At 39.3% G+C, this 18824-nt stretch overlaps 2 protein-coding genes across 2 annotated transcripts in view; one reads left to right on the top strand and one right to left on the bottom strand.

Annotated features, from left to right (window-relative positions):
* The window catches only part of SMIM18 (small integral membrane protein 18), a 9617-nt gene extending 4442 nt beyond the window's left edge, over positions 1 to 5175 (top strand). The window contains exons 2-3 of the mRNA XM_010838813.1: positions 4011 to 4108; positions 4535 to 5175. Coding sequence (XP_010837115.1) covers positions 4572 to 4868 — 297 coding nt within the window. The 5' untranslated portion in view covers positions 4011 to 4108; positions 4535 to 4571 and the 3' untranslated portion in view covers positions 4869 to 5175. The remainder of the gene's footprint in view (positions 1 to 4010; positions 4109 to 4534) is intronic.
* Positions 1 to 18824, bottom strand: part of GTF2E2 (general transcription factor IIE, polypeptide 2, beta 34kDa) — an 80780-nt gene extending 61956 nt beyond the window's left edge. Inside the window, exons 1-2 of the mRNA XM_010838815.1 lie at positions 18682 to 18824; positions 13866 to 14029 (exon numbers count right to left, since the gene is read on the bottom strand). Of these exons, the coding sequence (XP_010837117.1) occupies positions 13866 to 14025 (160 nt within the window). The 5' untranslated portion in view covers positions 14026 to 14029; positions 18682 to 18824. The remainder of the gene's footprint in view (positions 1 to 13865; positions 14030 to 18681) is intronic.

Raw genomic sequence — 18824 nt, 5'->3', positions numbered from 1 at the left:
ATATATATATGTATAACAGACTGTTCCCACCTTTGACTGTTCTCTCTCACTTTCTCTAAGGCATGTTTACAGCATTTGCTTCATATAAATTAACATTTTAATTTCAAAAACAGTATCACAATACAAGAAAATCCTATCGGTAAATGACTTTCTACATACCCGCGTGCGTGCTAAGTCGCTTCAGTCGTCTCCGACTCCATGCGACCCTATGGACTGTAGCCCACCAGGCGGCTCTGTCCATGAGATTTTCCCGGCAAGAATACTGAAGTGGACTGCTATGCCCTCCTCCAGGGGATTTTCTCAACCCAGGTATCAAATCCATGTCTCTTATGTCTCCTGTATTGGCAGGCAGGTTCTTTACCACTAGTATCACCTGGGAAGCCCCTCTGCATACATATCTAATTATGTCTAATTCATCAACAATTTAGATTTTAACCTAAACACACAAAATTATTAGAGTTTTAGTGTACTATGAAAGAATAAACCATATTACATGTAAGGTGGAAAATAAATCTATATTACAGGGTTTACTTTTTCCAGGTTATGCCCAGAAGCTAACTAAAGGGTGAATGTTCTGAGCTGCTCATCAGTTAATCAACACATTCACAGATGGCAAACTGTCATCATTCACAACATAAACCTGCTATGTATGTACTCTGGAAACTGCTTAGATACATGGCAAAAAACTTACAGGTACCCTTGGAGGTGGCATACACGTCTATCCATAGTCACCATTCCAAGAATAATTATTATAAGCATGTTTGCATGTGGATAAAGTATGCAATCTAATCAGTCACTTATTCTGTTTTAGAAGTAATCTAAACACAATAAACTGTTAAAAGCCAAAGGCAAGGAGTACTTTTAGCTTTGAATAACTAAATTCAAATGGTTCAAAAACCAAAAGATTATAACAAGGTACACCTTGACAAGTTTCACACACATCCCTATCACCTGACTCTACTCTCCAACCAACCCCACAAGTAATCATTGTTATTAATTTGTGTATATCCCCAAGATTCCTGTGCAGATACAAGTAACTAAAAATACATATTATTTCCCTTTTTCCTCCACATACTGGCCTGCACTTTGTTCAGTTAACAACATATCCTAAAGATCTTTCTGGGTCACTACAGTTGCGCATTCACACATAACATTCGATTGTGTGACTATACTGTATTAATGTAACCAGTAGAACAGTTTAATGACAGGTACAAGTCAGCCTCAAGTAAGTGAATGTCGTGTGTGTCTCTCTGCCCCCTTCTCTCCTCATCTCTCCCATTCCATCTCTTTCCCTCCCTCCCGCTCTCTTTTTTTCTTTTTTAAAGGGAGAAGGGGACCCGAAAAATTTTTAAGCAGTTCACTTGTACCTCAAAAATAAACAGAATACAAAGTTCCTTAAGCCAACTTTCTAATCATTCTAAAATTTCATTTTGAAATAATAACTTAATTATTAAGTCTCTATAATTTCTCCCCTCTCTATCCACAAATTTTAGAAGAGTTACTCAAAATAAATTAAAATACAAAGGAGTAAATTCAGCATAATTTCAACCAGGCATGACTTATACATTTTACACAGCCAATTTCTAGGAGGAAAAAAAAAAATTAAAAGTTTGATATGTTAGGGAGATAAGATTATAAATGATATTTTTTAATTTAAAATTGCTAGGATAACGTTTCTGAAATCAGTCATGAAAAACAGAAGTTTAAGTTAATGATCAGGATAGGTTAAATCTGAGAGGTAAAACGAGGAAACTGCCTCACTCTGCTCCTTCCTCCCTCCCCTGCCGTGATTCTCCCTGCAGTCAGTTCTCATGTCAGATTAAGACATTTCAAACGAAATTTCCAAATTTTATAAAGGAATCACAACCTGAAAGGCCTACGGAATACTTTTCTCTGTGCTGGAGAGGCCTAGGCGGGCCAAGGTAAAATTACTAGATTGGGCTCAGGCAATTCTCCCTGTTTTTACGCATCCACATAAGACACCCTTACCCCGATTTCCCCAAGGCCTTCATCTTCTTCCTCTCCCTCTCCTCTATTCGCTCTGCTTTTCAAAAAGAACCTAAAACTCATTCATACTGAAGCAAAAATAACTAACAATCTGTGTTACCCCTCCAAGGAATATCTGCATTTTAGCAGTACTAAAAATTCAAAAGGATTTTTTTTTCATTACTCAGGCATTTGTGCACACGCATACATGACACTACTCTTATCAGCAAGGCTGGGTCAAAAGGAGGTAACTTTTGTCTCTGAGTTAGCTTCTATAGGTTACTTGACTATTTGTGTAAAAGGTGCTAAGATCAGAGGCAGTGACCATGCAGAGGAGGAAGGGTAGGCTATCAGGACCTTCACACTGCACAACCCCAGAGTACACTGTATTCTATCTGAAAGGCCCCCGCCACACACAGGACGTGACTGATACTCCCTGGAGCTGTGCAATGCAGAAACCCTGCCTTCTCCTAGGGTGTACTTGGAAAAGAAAAAACCAAAAGATAGAAAAGTAACTTTGAAAGGCTGGGTCTCCTGACATAGTCTGAAATCCCACTGGACAGAGGAGCCTAGGCAGGCTACAGTCGCAAAGAATAGGGGTAACAAATCAAAGAGTAGAACACAACTAAGGGACTAAACAGTAACCACCACAAAACTGTAAGTTATCAGATACCCATGGGCCAGACAGTGTATTTTTGTGTCTCCCATAAGCAATTGATTCAATTACTGTCCATTAGCCTCCTGTCTCTCATTTCAAGATGAAAGGTCACCAAGCATCATAAAACGGAAGGATTCTTAAATCCAACAAGAAGAAATGAACTTGAACCTTTACTTTTGCCCTCAGATCATCAATTTAACCTTCAAATACATGAAAGAAGAAAGGAAGGAACCAAGTCCATCCAGAGATGAAACGACTTGCCAAGCAAATCAGATTTAAAAAAGAAAAGAAAAAAAAAAAAGCTTAGAAAATATTAGTTTATTAACAGCAAAGTTTTAAAGTTATATTTATAAGGAAAACAGAGAAATCTAAGGAATTAAACTGTTACATTTGAGGGGGCAAGGGGTTTAAGCTTTAATCTTTTTTGAAAATGATACTGCAGTTATATTTAAAAACAGAGTCCTCACCTCTAAATATATACATACTGAAATATTCCTAGATGAAGTGACATGATGTCTGGAATCTGCCTCAAAATATTCCATGGGATGGAAGTGGGCAGAGGTATAGACTGGCCAAGAGTTGAGAAATGAAGCTGCATTATAAGTATGGGGGTATTTATCACACACTTTCACACTACCTTGAAATTGTCTATAAATGAAACATACTCTCACACACAAGTTATTTCTAGCACTTAGAAAAGTATTTACTACACAGCAGGTAATCAATAAACACTTATTTACAAGAATAAAAGTCTACTTACAACTATGTAGCAAAAAAAAAAAACCCACACTAAATAATTCATTTCTTTCCTAAAAGAAAGCATACAATCTGACAACAGTCACTGAATTAGGGAAGTGGAACTCTGGGGTTTTTTCCTCTCATTTCAAAGTTTCTTAGTATTTATGTATTTTAGAACTTCTTTCAAAAAGCTTAAAAAGATTATCTTTGAAGATTAAGATAATAAAAAGTCATTTTTTATTTTTAATACTATCAGATCTTCAATCCTTATGGTCCCACTTAAGGCCCAACCAGTATCGGGTCAACAGGAGCAAAGCTCAATGCAAGAATAGTGAAACTTTAACTCCCTGGCTAATTTTGTGAAATGGAATAAAAATTTAGCAATACATACCTGTGGAATGCTGAATCTGCCTGTTTTTTTCCCTTAACTATTCCTGTCCATAGGCCATTTAAGAATTATGAAATATTTAAGACTATCATATGCATGTATATATATAAATATATATATAAAACAAAAAAAAATCCTAAGATTAAGGTCTCTTCATAGGTAACTTTAATCTAAAATTATATTACCCTTATTCTGAAAACTCATTATTTGGCTTTTCTTTCTCTATTATTTTTCACTCAGCCATTAGTTCCTGTTTTACATCACCTGTCTCAGAAGTTTAAAGGCGTGGAACTAAGACAGAATACACTGAACCAGGAAGGTGAGAAGGATCTACAAAGGTATGAGAAAAGCTTTTCTGGGGGCAGTTTGAAGAACACAACTCTAAAATGCTAAGTTTTGCTTTTTTTTTTTTTTCTTTTAGGTAACAGTTCTGTGACTTCCGCTTTAGTCAAATTTTAAACCAATTCAGCTGCCTTTTTTCTCCCTCCATTAGCAGTTAATTTCTATATATGAATCTTGAAGATAAACACTTGTCTAACAAGTGATATATATTTTAAAAAAAACATGGTATGGTTTATAGAATTTTATACTCTATAAACAGAAATATAGAAAAATTCAAGAACACCATTTTGGTATTAATTCTGACAGAAAATAAGGAAGATTCATGCAGTCTATATAAACTGACTAACAAATCTTAGAACTGAGATTTTAACTGACAAATTCGTTGAGTCTGGTTACATATATTCATTTTCTACCTTCTATAGATTAAAAGGAGCGATATAAGAAGCAGAATCTCTAAGAATGGCCTCACTGAGCTCCAGCCTCTGGAATGAAACCACTACCTCTGTTTATCAGTACCTTGGTTTTCAAGTTCAAAAAATCTACCCTTTTCATGATAACTGGAACACTGCCTGCTTTGTCATTCTGCTTTTATTTATATTTACAGTGGTTTCTTTAGTGGTGCTGGCTTTTCTTTATGAAGTGCTTGATTGCTGCTGCTGTGTGAAAAACAAAACCGTAAAAGACTTGAAAAACGAACCAAACCCTATTAGAAGTATGATGGACAACATCAGAAAACGTGAAACTGAAGTGGTCTAGTACTCTACACAGAATGAACAAAAGCTCTGAAAACAGTCTTCAACTACTGAGAAAAAAAAAGAAAAATTTCTGAGACCAGCTGTTATAATATCGACTATGAATAATTAAAAGATTTCTACTAGAAGGGAAAAACAAGCTAAATATGCACTTTTTGTGTCTGTATCCACTTCATTAAATATACAATAAAACTTTGACAAATGTGAGTAATTGACCAACCTGTTTTAAAATGACACTTCAGGGAATTCCCTGATAGGCCAGTGGTTAGGACTGGACGCTTTCACCACCGTGAGCCTGGGTTCAATCTCTGGCTGGGGAACTAAGAACCCACAAGCCGCACAGTGCAGCCAAATAAATAGATTTTTAAAAATAAACTAAAATGACACTTCAAAAACTGGATTAGATTCTTAGAATTCAATTCTAAGAAGCATTAAGAGGTAAACTGAAAAACAAAAGAAAGGCTAATGATCCCAAAACGACTTACACCTAAACAAACCATGTGGACTAAAAAACGGTACTGTCGCTATTGTGTTTTGGTAATTAAAACACTACTTAAAATGCTTATCTAGGTCCAAAGTAAAATACTTCCACATACATGTAAGACCCTACTTATTAAGCAGCAGTATTTCCTAGTTAGTTACAGACAACTTTCAGAGTTTTAAAGACTTAAGTTTTATGTAGAATTAGTGTGAAAGACTCAAAATACTCAGCAAGGTCACAAGGACACTTGCATACACATTTCATAAAACCAACTTACTCTTTAGTAAGAAATTCATGATCTAAGACAAGCTATTTTCAAACTGAAACTCACTAGCACACCTCCTAATCTCACGTCTTAAGCTTGTCCTTTCATTATGCCTCTCATACTCACACTCTCAAGAACTAAGATACCCAATGCAAAAAAACTGCTAAAAATGTCAAAAGATAGGACCACTTAACACTTGTTAATATGGCAGTTTTATTTATTGAAATGCCAAAGGCTGTATAGTATTAAATTTTATAACCCTGATACTATTTCGCTACAAGCCATGAGCAAACCAAAGTATGGTTTTAACCCCTACAACTGCCCTTAAGCCAGAAACATCACCTCTGGAAATTTATTCTGAGAAATTAGTTCAAAAGAAAAAAACTCAAGATACAAAGATGTTTTACAATAGCATTATTCAAAACAACAAAAATGGAAGCAACAGCCTGTCACTAAATGCGTCACATCAACTTAATAGAGTAAGAAGCTACTGAAAATTATGGCAAAACAGAAAAAATTTGATATGTGAAGTGAAAAATAAATATCATTTTCAATTTAAAGAGCCCTACATGCCAGTCTGAAATCGCTTATCCAGAGTATTTATTTATTTTCAAGTCTTTATTGAATTTGTTACAATATCGTTTCTATTTCTGTTTTGGGCCACTAGGCATGTAGGATCTTAGCTCCCCGACCAGGGATCGAACCTGCACCCACCCCTGCACTGGAAGGTCAAGTCTTAACCACCAGACCACCAGGGAAGTACCTAGAGTATTTATTTTTCTATATTTTTCTCCTAACATTAGAAACTAACACAAATCACATAATCAACTTTCAAAGGACTTCTGAAACTTAGATATACAAAATATTTTGGTAACCAGGAGCAATTCTGAGCAATTGTTAAAACCACATTTTCATAAATTGAAAAACTTGGGGTCCATGCCACGGATGGGAAGCATACAGGTCCTTTAATAACCAGACTTTTTGATCATGAACACTATCTTTTCCCTACCTTACTCTGTAATTTATTTAACTCGTTCAAAAAATACATATTGCGTGCTTCTATGTGAGAGTGATTAGGTTACAACAGCAAACAGGTAATCATGGCTCAGTGGGTAAAGAATCTGCCTGCAATGCAGGAGACACAGGAGACGCAAGTTCAATCCCTGCGTCGGGAAGATCCCCTGGAGGAGGGCATGGCAACCCACTCTAGTATTCTGGTCTGGAGAATCTCCCATGGGGAAAATCCCATGGACTCAGGAGCCTGGCAGACTACAGCCCAAAGGGTTGCAAAGAATCGGACTTGACTGAGCAGACTAAGCACGCACAATCATGCAATTACAGTAGCACAAACAGCTTTGTCAGAACAGGGAGTGCTGTGGGAATTCAAAGGCTAAACAATGAACACAAACTGGCAAGTGGGAAGGACTTTTAGGCTGAAACCTTAGAGAGAAATAGGAGCTCACCAAAGGAAAGAGGGAAGGAGGTAAGAAAGAAAGTTCTATTAAGAGGAAATATTATGACCAAAGACCAAGAGGCAAAAGAAAGCAAAGCATGTTGGAGGGGCTCCAAGCCAGTGGCACTAGGACCGAGTGTAAGAACACTGAGCTCAGATTCAGAACAGAGGTAAACAGAATGGCCACGAGAGAGGCGAGCCCAGGAGACCCGGCAAGCAGCTGACAATCCAGTGATAATGACCCAGGCTAGGGTGCTATGGCAGTCTTTGCTGTTTACACCCAGTATTTCCAGCTCCCCTCTCATTCAGCACATGGAAGTGGTGGGGTACACAGCCCTGTGATGAGGTCTGGTCAATGAGGTGGTATGTGTCACCTCCAAGTGCTAGTCTCTCAGCTGTGTCTGACTCTTTGCGACCCCATGGACTGTAGCTCACCAGGCTCCTCTGTCCATGGGATTCTCCAGGCAAGAATATTGGAGTGGTTGCCATTGCCTTCCCCAGGGGATTTTCCTGACCCAGGGATCAAACCCAGGTCTCCTGCATTGCAGGCGGAGTCTTTATCATTTGAGCCACCAGGGAAGTCCAAACCAGAGCATTTAACTGCCAGGCAAGATTTTCCAGAGTTCTCTTTCCCTCAGTCATTGAAACCAACAACATTTGAAGTATCACCTACTATGTCAGCTTGGGTCCTTGAGTGACTACAATGAGTTAAGACCCCTGTCAACATATGACAAACACGTGATATGAAACAAACAAACCTTTGCTGTTTTAAACCACTGAGATTTTGGAGCAAAGATATTCTTGTTCAGATGCTCAGTTGTGTCCAACTCTGCAACCCCATGGACTGTAGCCCGCCAGGCTCCTCCATCCATGAGATCCTCCAGGCAGGAACACTGGAGTTGCTCGTCATTTCCTTCTCCAAAAGATATTCTTAAGTAGATAAAAGAGACTCGTTCTAAGAGTAGATTTCTGCTAATGCTTAAAACAGTTTCTAAAATTTTGTTCGTGTATGTGTGTTTAGTCAGTCATTCATGTCTGACTCTGAGACCCCACGGACTGTAGCCTGCCAAGCTCCTCTGTCCATGGAATTTTCCAGTCAAGAATACTGGAGTAGGTTACCATTTCCTTTTCCAAGAAATCTTCCCAACTCAGGGATCAAACTCAAATCTCCTACGTCTCCTGCATTGCAGGCTGATTTTTTTTTTTTTTACCACTGAACCCCTTTTGGGAAGCCCAAAATTTTCTTTACTATGAATTAACTCAATATGAATTTCATTAAGGGACTTCTGAAAGTCCAGTGGTTAAGACTCCATGCTCCTTATGCAGGGGCAATAGGCAGGATCCCTGGGGGGCACAAGACAGCCAAAAAATTAAGAACAAAAAGAATTTTGATTTAAATTTAACTAAAAGGAGAGATAATCAAATCTAATGTATGTGCTAGAAAGAATGATAAACCTGCTTTGATAGAAAGACTGGCTCTGCTTTAATATCAGTTAGTAAAACAGTCTGAAAACCACATAACAAGACGACATCAGTAAAGATTACTACTGCTACACTTTGAAGTAGGTAAATAATTTCTATTGTGAACTAAGTTACACTGATCTAGTTCTCTAAAAAATAATATATTAAGAGTAAACTAAATCCAAAATAAGAAGGGAAGAAATTATGAAGTAGAAATAAAATTTTTAAAAACCAGAAAAACAGAGAAAAAGCAATGAAACAAAGAGTTAGCTTTTATTAAAAAAAAAAAAAAAAGATCAACAAAATTGACAAATCTTTAAGCGAGACTAACCAAAACAAATAAACAACAACAAAATTCCTAAAATCAGAAACTAAAGTGGGGAGGGATAGCACTACTGATCATACAGAAATCAAAGCACTGCAAGGGAACAGTCTGAAAACCTTTGGAAAACGTAGATGATGAAATGGACAAACTCCTAAGAAAGACACAGAGTACAAAAATTAACTCAAGAAGAAACAGAAAATCTGGACAGATCTATATGAAGAAATTTCTATGAAGAGCATCCCACAAAGGAAAGATCAGGCCCAAAAGGCTTTCCATGTGAATTTTATCAAATATTTAAGAAGAAATTTTTATCAAAACCTTCCAGAGAACAGAGGAAAAGGGAATACCTCACAAATCATTTTATGGCCAGAAATACCCCAAAAGGCACAAAAAAACTACAGACCATATCATATCCCTCACAAATAGAGATACAGAAATCCTGTACAAAACATCAACAAAGTGAATCCTACAACAAATAAAAAGGATTATACACCACAACCAAGTAGAATTTATTCCAAGAATATAAGGTTGGTTTAACATTTTAAAATCAATTAGCATAATATCCACATTAATAAGAAAAAGAACAAACATGTCAATGGATGCTGAACAAGTTTTTAATAGTAGCCACTACACAGTTATAGTAAAAGTTCTCAACAAACTAAACCGAAATAGAGGGGAACTCCTGCAGCTAACAACATACTACAACATGGAAGACTGAACGCTTTCCCCCTAAGATTAGGAACAAGGCAAAGATGTTCACACTTACTACTATTAGTAGCCAATATTGACAAGAAAAGAAATAAAAGGTATTTACACTGGAAAGCTGAAGTGAAACTTCCTATTCACAAATGCCATTATCTTCCACGTGCTTGTGCTCAGTCACTAAGCCGCACTGACTGTGCAACCCTGTGGACTGTAGCCCACCAGGCTCCTCTGTCCATGGGACTTCCCAGGCAAGAATACTGGAGTGGGTTGCCATTTCCTTCTGCAAGGGATCTTCCTGACCCGGGGACTGATCCTGGTCCCTGGACTGGCAGGTGGGTTCTTTACTGCTGGACCACCAGGGAAGCCCCAATCTCACATAATCCGTAAAACTTCACACAAAAAAAACTAGAAATAATGAGTTCAGCAAAGTTGCAGAGTTCAAGATCAATGCACACAAATATAGTGTATTTCTAATAGTAGCAATTAACAATCCAACTACCAAATTAAGAAAATAATTTCATTCACAATATAAAAAAAAATTTAGAATTTAATAGAGCAAGACTTACACATTAAATACTACAAAGCATTGCTGAAAGAAATAAGAAACCTAAATAAATGCAAAGACAGCCATATTAACTGGCTGCAAGACTTATTGTTAAGGTAGCAATTCTCAATGCAATCTCCATCAAAATCACAGGTGACTTTCTCACAAATGAAAACAAGCTGATCCTAAAATTTATATGGAAATGCAAAGGATCCAGGAAAACCAAAACAACCTTGAAAAAGGTAACAGGACTGAAGGACTTATACCTCCCAATTCCAAAATGTTACCAGAATGCTACAGCTATCAAGAGACTGTGGTACTGGCATCAGTTCAGTCGCTCATTTGTGTCCAATTCTTTGTGACCCCATGGGCTGCAGCACGCCAGGCCTCCCTGTCCATCACAAGTCCCTGAGTTTACTTAAACTCATGTCCATTGAGTCCGTGATGCCATCCTCTGTCATCATCTCATCCTCTGTCATCCCCTTCTCCTCCTGCCTTCGATATTTCCCAGCTTCATGGTCTTTTCAAATGAGTCAGTTCTTCACATCAGGTGGCCAAAGTATTGGAGTTTCAGCTTCAACATCAGTTCCTTCCAATGAATATTCAGGACTGATTTCTTTTAGGATGGACTGGTTGGATCTCCTTGCTGTACAAGGGACTCTCAAATGTCTTCTCCAACACCACAGTTCAAAAGCATCAATTCTTCAGTGATCAGCTTTCTTTATAGTCCAAATCTCACATCCATATATGACTACTGGAAAAACCATAGCTTTGACTACACAGACCTTTGCTCGCAAAGTAATATTTCTGCTTTTTAATATGCTGTCTAGGTTGGTCATAACTTTTCTTCCAAGGAGCAAGCATCATTTCATGGCCGCAGTCACCATCTGCAGTGATTTTGGAGCCCATAAAGCTAAAGTCTGTCACTGTTTCCCCATCTATTTGCCATGAAGTGATGGGACCGGATGCCATGATCTTAGTTTTCTGAATGTTGAGTTTTAAGCCAACTTTTTCACTCTAGTTTTTCACTTTCATCAGGAGGCTCTTTAGTTCTTCTTCACTTTCTGCCATAAGGGTGGTGTCATCTGCATATCTGAGGTTACTTATGTTTCTCCTGGCAATCTTGATTCCAGCTTGTGTTTCATCCAGTCCAGCGTTTCTAAATGATGTACTCTACAAATAAGTTAAATAAGCAGGGTGACAATATACAGCCTTGACGTACTCCTTTCCCTATTTGGAACCAGTCTGTTGTTTCATGTCCAGTTCCAACTGTTGCTTCTTGACCTGCATCCAGGTTTCTCAGGAGGCAGGTCAGATGGTCTGGTATTCCCATCTCTTCAAGAATTTTCCACAGTTTGTCGTGATCCACTACTTTGATGTAGTCAATAAGGCAGAAGTAGATGTTTTTCTGGAACTCTCTTGCTTTTTTGATGATCCAACGGATGTTGGCAATTTGATCTCTGGTTCCTCTGCCTTTTCTAAATCCAGCTTGAACATCTGGAAGTTCACTGTTCGCATACTGTTGAAGCCTGGCTTGGAGAATTTTGAGCATTACTTTACTTGTGTGTGAGATGAGTGCAATGGTGCAGTAGTTTGAGCATTCTTTGGCATTGCCTTTCTTTGGGGTTGGAATGAAAACTGACCTTTTCCAGTCCTGTGGCCACTGCCGAGTTTTCCAAATTTGCTGGCATACTCAGTGCAGCACTTTCACAGCATCATCTTTCAGGATTTGGATAGTTCAACTGGAATTCCATCACCTCCACTAGCTTTTTTCGTAGTGATGCTTCCTAAGACCCATTTGACTTCTCCTTCCAGGATGTCTGGCTCTAGGTGAGTGATCACACCATTGTGATTATCTGGGTCGTGAAGATCTTTTTTGTATAATTCTTCTGTGTATTCTTGCCACCTCTTCTTAATATCTTCTGCTTCTGTTACGTCCCTACCATTTCTGTCCATTATTGTGCCCATCTTTGCATGATGTCAACGGAAATCATGAGTCAATGGAAACTAACTGAGATTCCAGAAGGAAAAAAAAAAAACTCATTTGTAGTCAACTGATATTCAACAAGGGTGCCAATGCAAGTCAAAAGTGAGAAGCAAGTGGTTCCCCTCCTCAAGAAATTGCACAGGGACAAATGAATAACCACAAAAAGATGAATTTAGACTCTTACATTAAAACCACTCATTAAGAAATCAACCCCATGGATCACAGGCCTAAATATGAGAGCTAAAACTATAAAACTCTTAGAAGAAAACACAGGAGTAAATATTTTTATGAGCTTAGGTTAGGCAAAGGTTTCTTAAATATGACACCAGAAACACATGTAAGGGAATTCCACAAGCTTGCCTAGTGGTTAGAACTCCACACTTTCACTCCCAAGGCCTGGATTCAATCACTGGTCAGGGAACTAAGATCTCACAAGCCATAGCATGCCCCTCTACCTGCCTCCAGAAAAACAACAACTTTTACAAATCAATAGGAAGACAACTCAATTTTTTCATAGGAAAAAAAAAATCTGAATACACATTTCATCAAAAGACACATGAATGATTAATAGCACATGGAATTCTATTCATATTGAAGCCACAATGATATCACTTCACACCCACTAGAAAGACTATAATCAAAATGGCAAGGATGAGAAAAAATACATTCCTCATGCATTAACGGTGAAATGTAATATGGTACAGCCATTCTGGTAGTTTCTTAAAAAGTTAAACATAAATTTACCACATAACCCAGAAATTCCACTCAGGTCTCTTTCCAAGAGAAAATAAACACACGCCCACACAAAGGCTTGTACATGAATCTTCCCAGCAGCGCTATTCTTAACAGCCAGAAAGTAGAAATAATCTAAATGTCCATTAACAGGAAAAGGACAGGCAAATTGTGGTATATCCATCTAGTGAAATACTCTTTAGCAATAAAAATGCAATGAAATGCTGATATATGGGACGACACGGATGGACACTGAATAAAGTATCAGCAAACTGAATCACACAACAGAGGATTACACACCATAACCAAGTATGCTTTATTCCAAGAATGCAAGGTTGGTTTAACATCTGAAAATCAATTAATTAATACCATATTAATTAACTGGAGTAGGTTGCCATTTAATTAACTGGAGCAAGAAACAGCAACCTACTCCAGTATTCTTGCCTGGAAAATACCATGAACAGAGGAGCCTGATGGGCTACAGTTCACAGGGTCACAAAGCCTGAGCACAGCACAGCACACAGCACCGTATTAACAAAGAACAAGAACAACATTATCATCTCAACAGATGTCAGGAAAAAGAAGCCACATACTGAAGAACATATTCTGTACAATTTCATTTACAGGTAATGTCCAGAAAAGGCAAAGAGACAAAGTAGATTATCAGTTATCAGGGGCTGAGGTGGGAACAAGGAGTGACTACCAATTGGCACAAGGAATCTTTTGAGGGTGATGGAAATGTTCAAAAATTCAATGCAGTAACAGCTGCACAATACTGTAAACTTACTAAAAATCTCTGAATTATACACTTAAAATGAGCGAACTATAAGGTACATAATTTAAACCTCAATGAACTTTTTTTTTTAAAGATAACCTAAATTCTAATTACAAAACAACTATTAACATCTTAAGAGCAAAAAAAACCTCATCATTCCAGCCCTTATACTTAACAAACTAAGAATCAATACGAATGTTGAACTAAAAAATGAACTTACCATGACTAAGTGGTTCCCTGAAAAATAAAAACTAAATAGTCAATTCTACTAACCAGAATTTTGTTTAGAGCCCGATGATCCTCCATGTTCTAGCTTTGCTTTTTTCTTCTTTGATGATGATGCCTCAGAAGACACAGAACGTTTTTCTACTACAGGAGTGGAAAGAGCTCGTTTTTTGAACAGCTCCCGTTCTCTCAAAAGGCTTGGATCCATAATGCTGCAAAGGTAAAAATAAGTTTTAATACAGATTCAAGTCACTCAAATCTATATGCCAAATCCACAGGTGTCAACAAAAGTTACTTCCCAAACAAAACTGCCTTTTATTACTAGTTCTCTAGGACTTGTATTCATTCACTTACTCATTCACTAAAAAAAAAATATTTAATTCATGCCTGTTATGTGCCAAGCACTGGTAAAGAAAAACAGGATTATTCTCTAAAGCGCCAGAACTTATGCTGTCCAAGATGACTGCCACTGGCTGAAGTGCCAACTGAGCACCTTAAGCGGGGACAGAGTTGAGATGTACTCTAAGTGTAAAACACACACCAGATTTAAAAAGACTCAACACATGGACTTCCCTGATACTCCAGTGGTTAAGACTGCACTGACAATGCCGGAAACACAGGTTCAGTCCCTGGTCAGGGAACTAAGATCCCTGGATGGCATGAGGTGCAGCCAAAAAACTAAAAAGACTCAATATAGCAAAAAAACGTTCTAAATTACTGAAATACTTTAAATGGATTATGTGATAACTAGAGATTAATGTAATAATATTGTGGATATACTGGGTTAAGTAAAATATTAATTTGCCCTATTTATTCTTTTTTCTTAAATTACGGCCACTAGAAAATTGAAATTACATTTGTGGCTGACACTCCCAGCTCACACGGTATTCCTACTGGAGAATGGTGCTTCAGAAGCACTGGGTGGAAATTAGGAGACAGATTTAGGCTCATTGCAAAAAAAGAACCATCAGAATTAGTTGTTAATTAAAAGGTATATTTTCAAGCACTGGAGAAGGAAATGGCAACCCACTCCAGTATTCTTGTCCCTGAATAATCCCAGGGACAGAGGAGCCTGGTGGGCTGCCGTCTATGCGGCTGCAGAGTCGGACACAATTGAAGTGACTGAGCAGCAGCACAGATGGACTCTCTACCATAAATAATGAAGAGGCTGACTTAATATTTGTTAAGAAATAGCTACAGAAAACTTCTGCTTTGGAAGGAGGTGGGACTAGATAGATCTCTTTGGGTTTTCTTCCGTTTTAAAATTCAACATTCTGAGCAATTTCAGTACAACCAGAGAAACCACAGGTTATTCAAGAAGAATTTTAAAACACTCCTCTCTTGTCTGAACTCTCCCTACAACGCTACGGAGAGTCTCAGAAGTACACGAGATGACTATGTAAATGATTTCTACGCTTTTTAGACTAGTGTTCATAAGCTCATAAGCGAAGTCTCAGAGGAAATGAAAAGGAGCAGGACCCTAATGTCCTTGCCACCCCCAAGTCCTCTGCCTGCCTTCTGTCTGTGGAAAGGTTCAGAGTTTACTTAGAGAAGTGAGAAATGAAGAAGCAAGGGCAAACAATCAAAGGAGACTAAATAAGAGTCCCTTGGACTGCAAGGAGATCCAACCAGTCCATTCTGAAGGAGATCAGCCCTGGGATTTCTTTGGAAGGAATGATGCTAAAGCTGAAACTCCAGTACTTTGGCCACCTCATGTGAAGAGTTGACTCATTGGAAAAGACTCTGATGCTGGGAGGGATTGGGGGCAGGAAGAGAAGGGGACAACAGAGGATGAGAAGGCTGGATGGCATTACCGACTCGATGGACGTGAGTCTGAGTGAACTCTGGGAGTTGGTGATGGACAGGGAGGCCTGGCGTTCTGCAATTCATGGGGTCACAAAGAGTAGGACACGACTGAGCGACTGAACTGAACTGAGTCATTAAGCACAGTCAAGGACCTTTAGTTCCTTCTCAAGGACTACAGATAATATTCTGAGCCATATCCTGTGAGCTTGTCTTACGGATACTGAAACCCCAGGTGGGAGAAGTTACTACATGATGACCAGACTGTACCCACAACAGAAGCTGCCACAATTCTGAGAACTGGCCTCAAAGAAATGTGAACAAATGGACCCCGGAACTGAAGATTAACTGTACCTAAAGCAACCAAGGTGACGCTGGTCAGTCTGATGACCAAAGTGAAGATAACTGTCAGAGCTGACTGTGCTGTTTCTGCGACAGCCCCCTTTTATCTATAAAAGTTCTTGCCCCACCGCCAATGCGGGGGGAGAGGGAGGGGCGGCACAGCGAATCGGCCTTTGGACAGACATATGCCCTCCCCCAGCCTGCTTTATTTCAAATAAGCAAACTTTCCTTTCCACCAACCTGGACTGCTTACGGGCTTTTGAGCGGCGAGTAGCCAGACCCCACACACCCTTCTGTGACAAAAAAGAGACTCTAAGACGTTGAAAGCTTTCAGGCATGGGGTAGCTCAATAAATATTTTGTAAATGACTAACAACAGAAGAACTTTAAATTGCCCTAGCCTCTCTGTTAATAGTTTTACAAGCCTTTATTAAATGTCTTCTATTTGTGGGGCACGGTACTGCACTGCAGCCTTTGGAAAGTTTTGGAAGATAAATCCTTGTCTTCATGTAAGCAGCTTACATTTGAGAACATGAAAGCACTCAGCCCCTCGCTTAAAAAGCAATGAATAAATAAAACGTGACTTAGTGCGCTGAAAGTTAAAAATGTAAGCACTGAATATCACTCAGTCATGAAAAAGAACGAAATACTCTATATGCACAATATGGTTGGACCTAGAGATTATCACACTAAGTCTGAAAGACAAAGACAAATAGCATATGATTTCATTACTTGTGGAATCTAAAACATGACTGAAGGAACACATCTATGGAACAAAAACAGACTCACAATTGTAGAGAACAAGCTTGTGGTTGTCAAGCAAGAAGGGGAGGAGAGAAGGGAAGGGCTGGCAGTTTGGGATTGGCCAATGCAAACTATTCTACAGAATGGATACACAGGTCCTACTGCACAGTGCAGGGAACTATGTCCAATATCCCGTGATAAACCATAATGGAAAAGAATATGACAGAGTGTATGTTTAAGCCACTCTGCTATACAGCAGAAATTAGAAACACCTGTAAATTAACTATACTTCAATAAAATTTTATAAAAGCACTGATAAGAAATAAACTTGTCAAACTTTAGTTAAGGAAAGAAGAATCACTGACCCTGGACCTCGAATCTAAGACCACCCTAAATTCTGACCCCTGACAGTAACATGACCTAGGGAATCCACTAGACCTCTCTAAATCCAATTTCATCATAAGTAAAATGAGGATACCACCATGCTGTCTACATCTAGCCCAACTGTAAGAATAAAATGAGAAAATGTTTGTGAAAGTGACTTTTTAAGTAGCAAAGCTAGACCAACGTGTTATTTCAGAATTCTTATTTTGACTTGGATCTGAAAAGAAATAGCCCAGTGATTATACCCAGGTGAGGAAGGCAGAAGACAGTCTTGGGGGAGGGAAAGTGTATTAGAACAAGAAAGAATTCCCCAATGACGCGGTGGGGGAAACAAGCCTAAAACAACAAACATTTGCTGATTTCACTTTGTAAAGACAGATTACTAACCCAGGCTTTTATAATCACGATTTTAACACAGATTTAAATAAAAGTCTTACAGTTTACAAAGACCTGGATGTTAACAGCATTCGATTCTCACAACTCTATGAGATAGCAGGTATTTATCCTATTACACCTGAGGAGGCAGAGTTAAGATCACACAGCTGAAAGCAGACAGCCTGGACGCCAGGAGACTGATTCCTAAACCAGGTGCTCCTTATTCCAGACCTAAAATGCTGGTAAAAGCCTCCAAAACAAAAGCGACCTGTGTGGTACGGGTAAAGTTCAATGGTCCCTAGAACAGAAGGTTTAATGTCTTTCACCATCACATGCTCTGCCTAACTTTTCCACCTTTTTCTCAGAAGACTACTCCGCATCTATAGAGTTTCATATGGACTGACCTGTGTAGTAAACAGGACACATCAACCTCCCCGTTTTACATTAAAACACACACATCACTGCCACAACTCAGTGAGTTCACGTGTTCCCCACTGAGAAGCCAAAAGTTCACTGAAAATCTTTTAACTGCAAAGCCCACATCCCTCCCATTTTATCATTTGACTTTATCATTTATCCACTTTATCATTTGATTTCTTTCAACCTTTCAACTCTTTCCTCTCTTGCTTCATTTGCCTGCCTGAGCCTCGCAGGGGCCCATATTGCTTTGAATAGCCGGCAAGCTGAGAAGAGACTGCTTACCCATGAAAAGACAGCAATGTAGAAGTGGAAGGGGAAAAAGTACCGCAGCGACTTGTTTTGGAAAATGTCTTTAAACTCTGCAGAAAACTATTATAACTCAAGATTAGGAATCATTCCAAAGTAGGTTTCCAAGAAGCAGTTGAAAAAAAACAAAAAAATCCGTGAAGGAGCGCCTAAATCACAGCCTTTACTTGGCTGGGCGCCACGGTTCCCCAAACTCCACACACCTGGTCCGTGTGGCTACAGCTAATGTAAGTTTGGGGGCTCAGGAGAGGCACGACCAGCTCTCCAATTCGAATTTCCCCGCTTTCCAACCCAAAACTTTGCTCACTGAACCTCCGGCCTCAGAAACAATGCTCCCGAGAAGCTGTAACCGGGTTAAGCGTTTCGGGCAGGGAACCGCAGCCCCGACTTCCCGCGGGACGGGAGGCCGCGTGCCCCCGGGAGTGGGAGGAGGCCCCGCAGAACAACAGGCTGGGGCTCCGCGCCCCAAACCTGGCGTCCGCAGCTCCTACCTGAGCCAGGAGGGCCGCCCCCCGCGCCCCGCCCCCGCCTCCCAGAGCCTCCGCCTGGACCAGCCGCCCACGCCCGCGTGGCTGCCGCTTCGGGCTCGTTGTCAGCGCCTCCGCCGCCCGGCACGCATGCCCAGCGCTGCCCC

The sequence above is a fragment of the Bison bison genome, unplaced genomic scaffold, assembly GCF_000754665.1.
Source record: "Bison bison bison isolate TAMUID 2011002044 unplaced genomic scaffold, Bison_UMD1.0 scf7180017864105, whole genome shotgun sequence".
NCBI lineage: Eukaryota > Metazoa > Chordata > Mammalia > Artiodactyla > Bovidae > Bison > Bison bison.
This window is presented reverse-complemented; position numbering and strand designations above follow the sequence as displayed.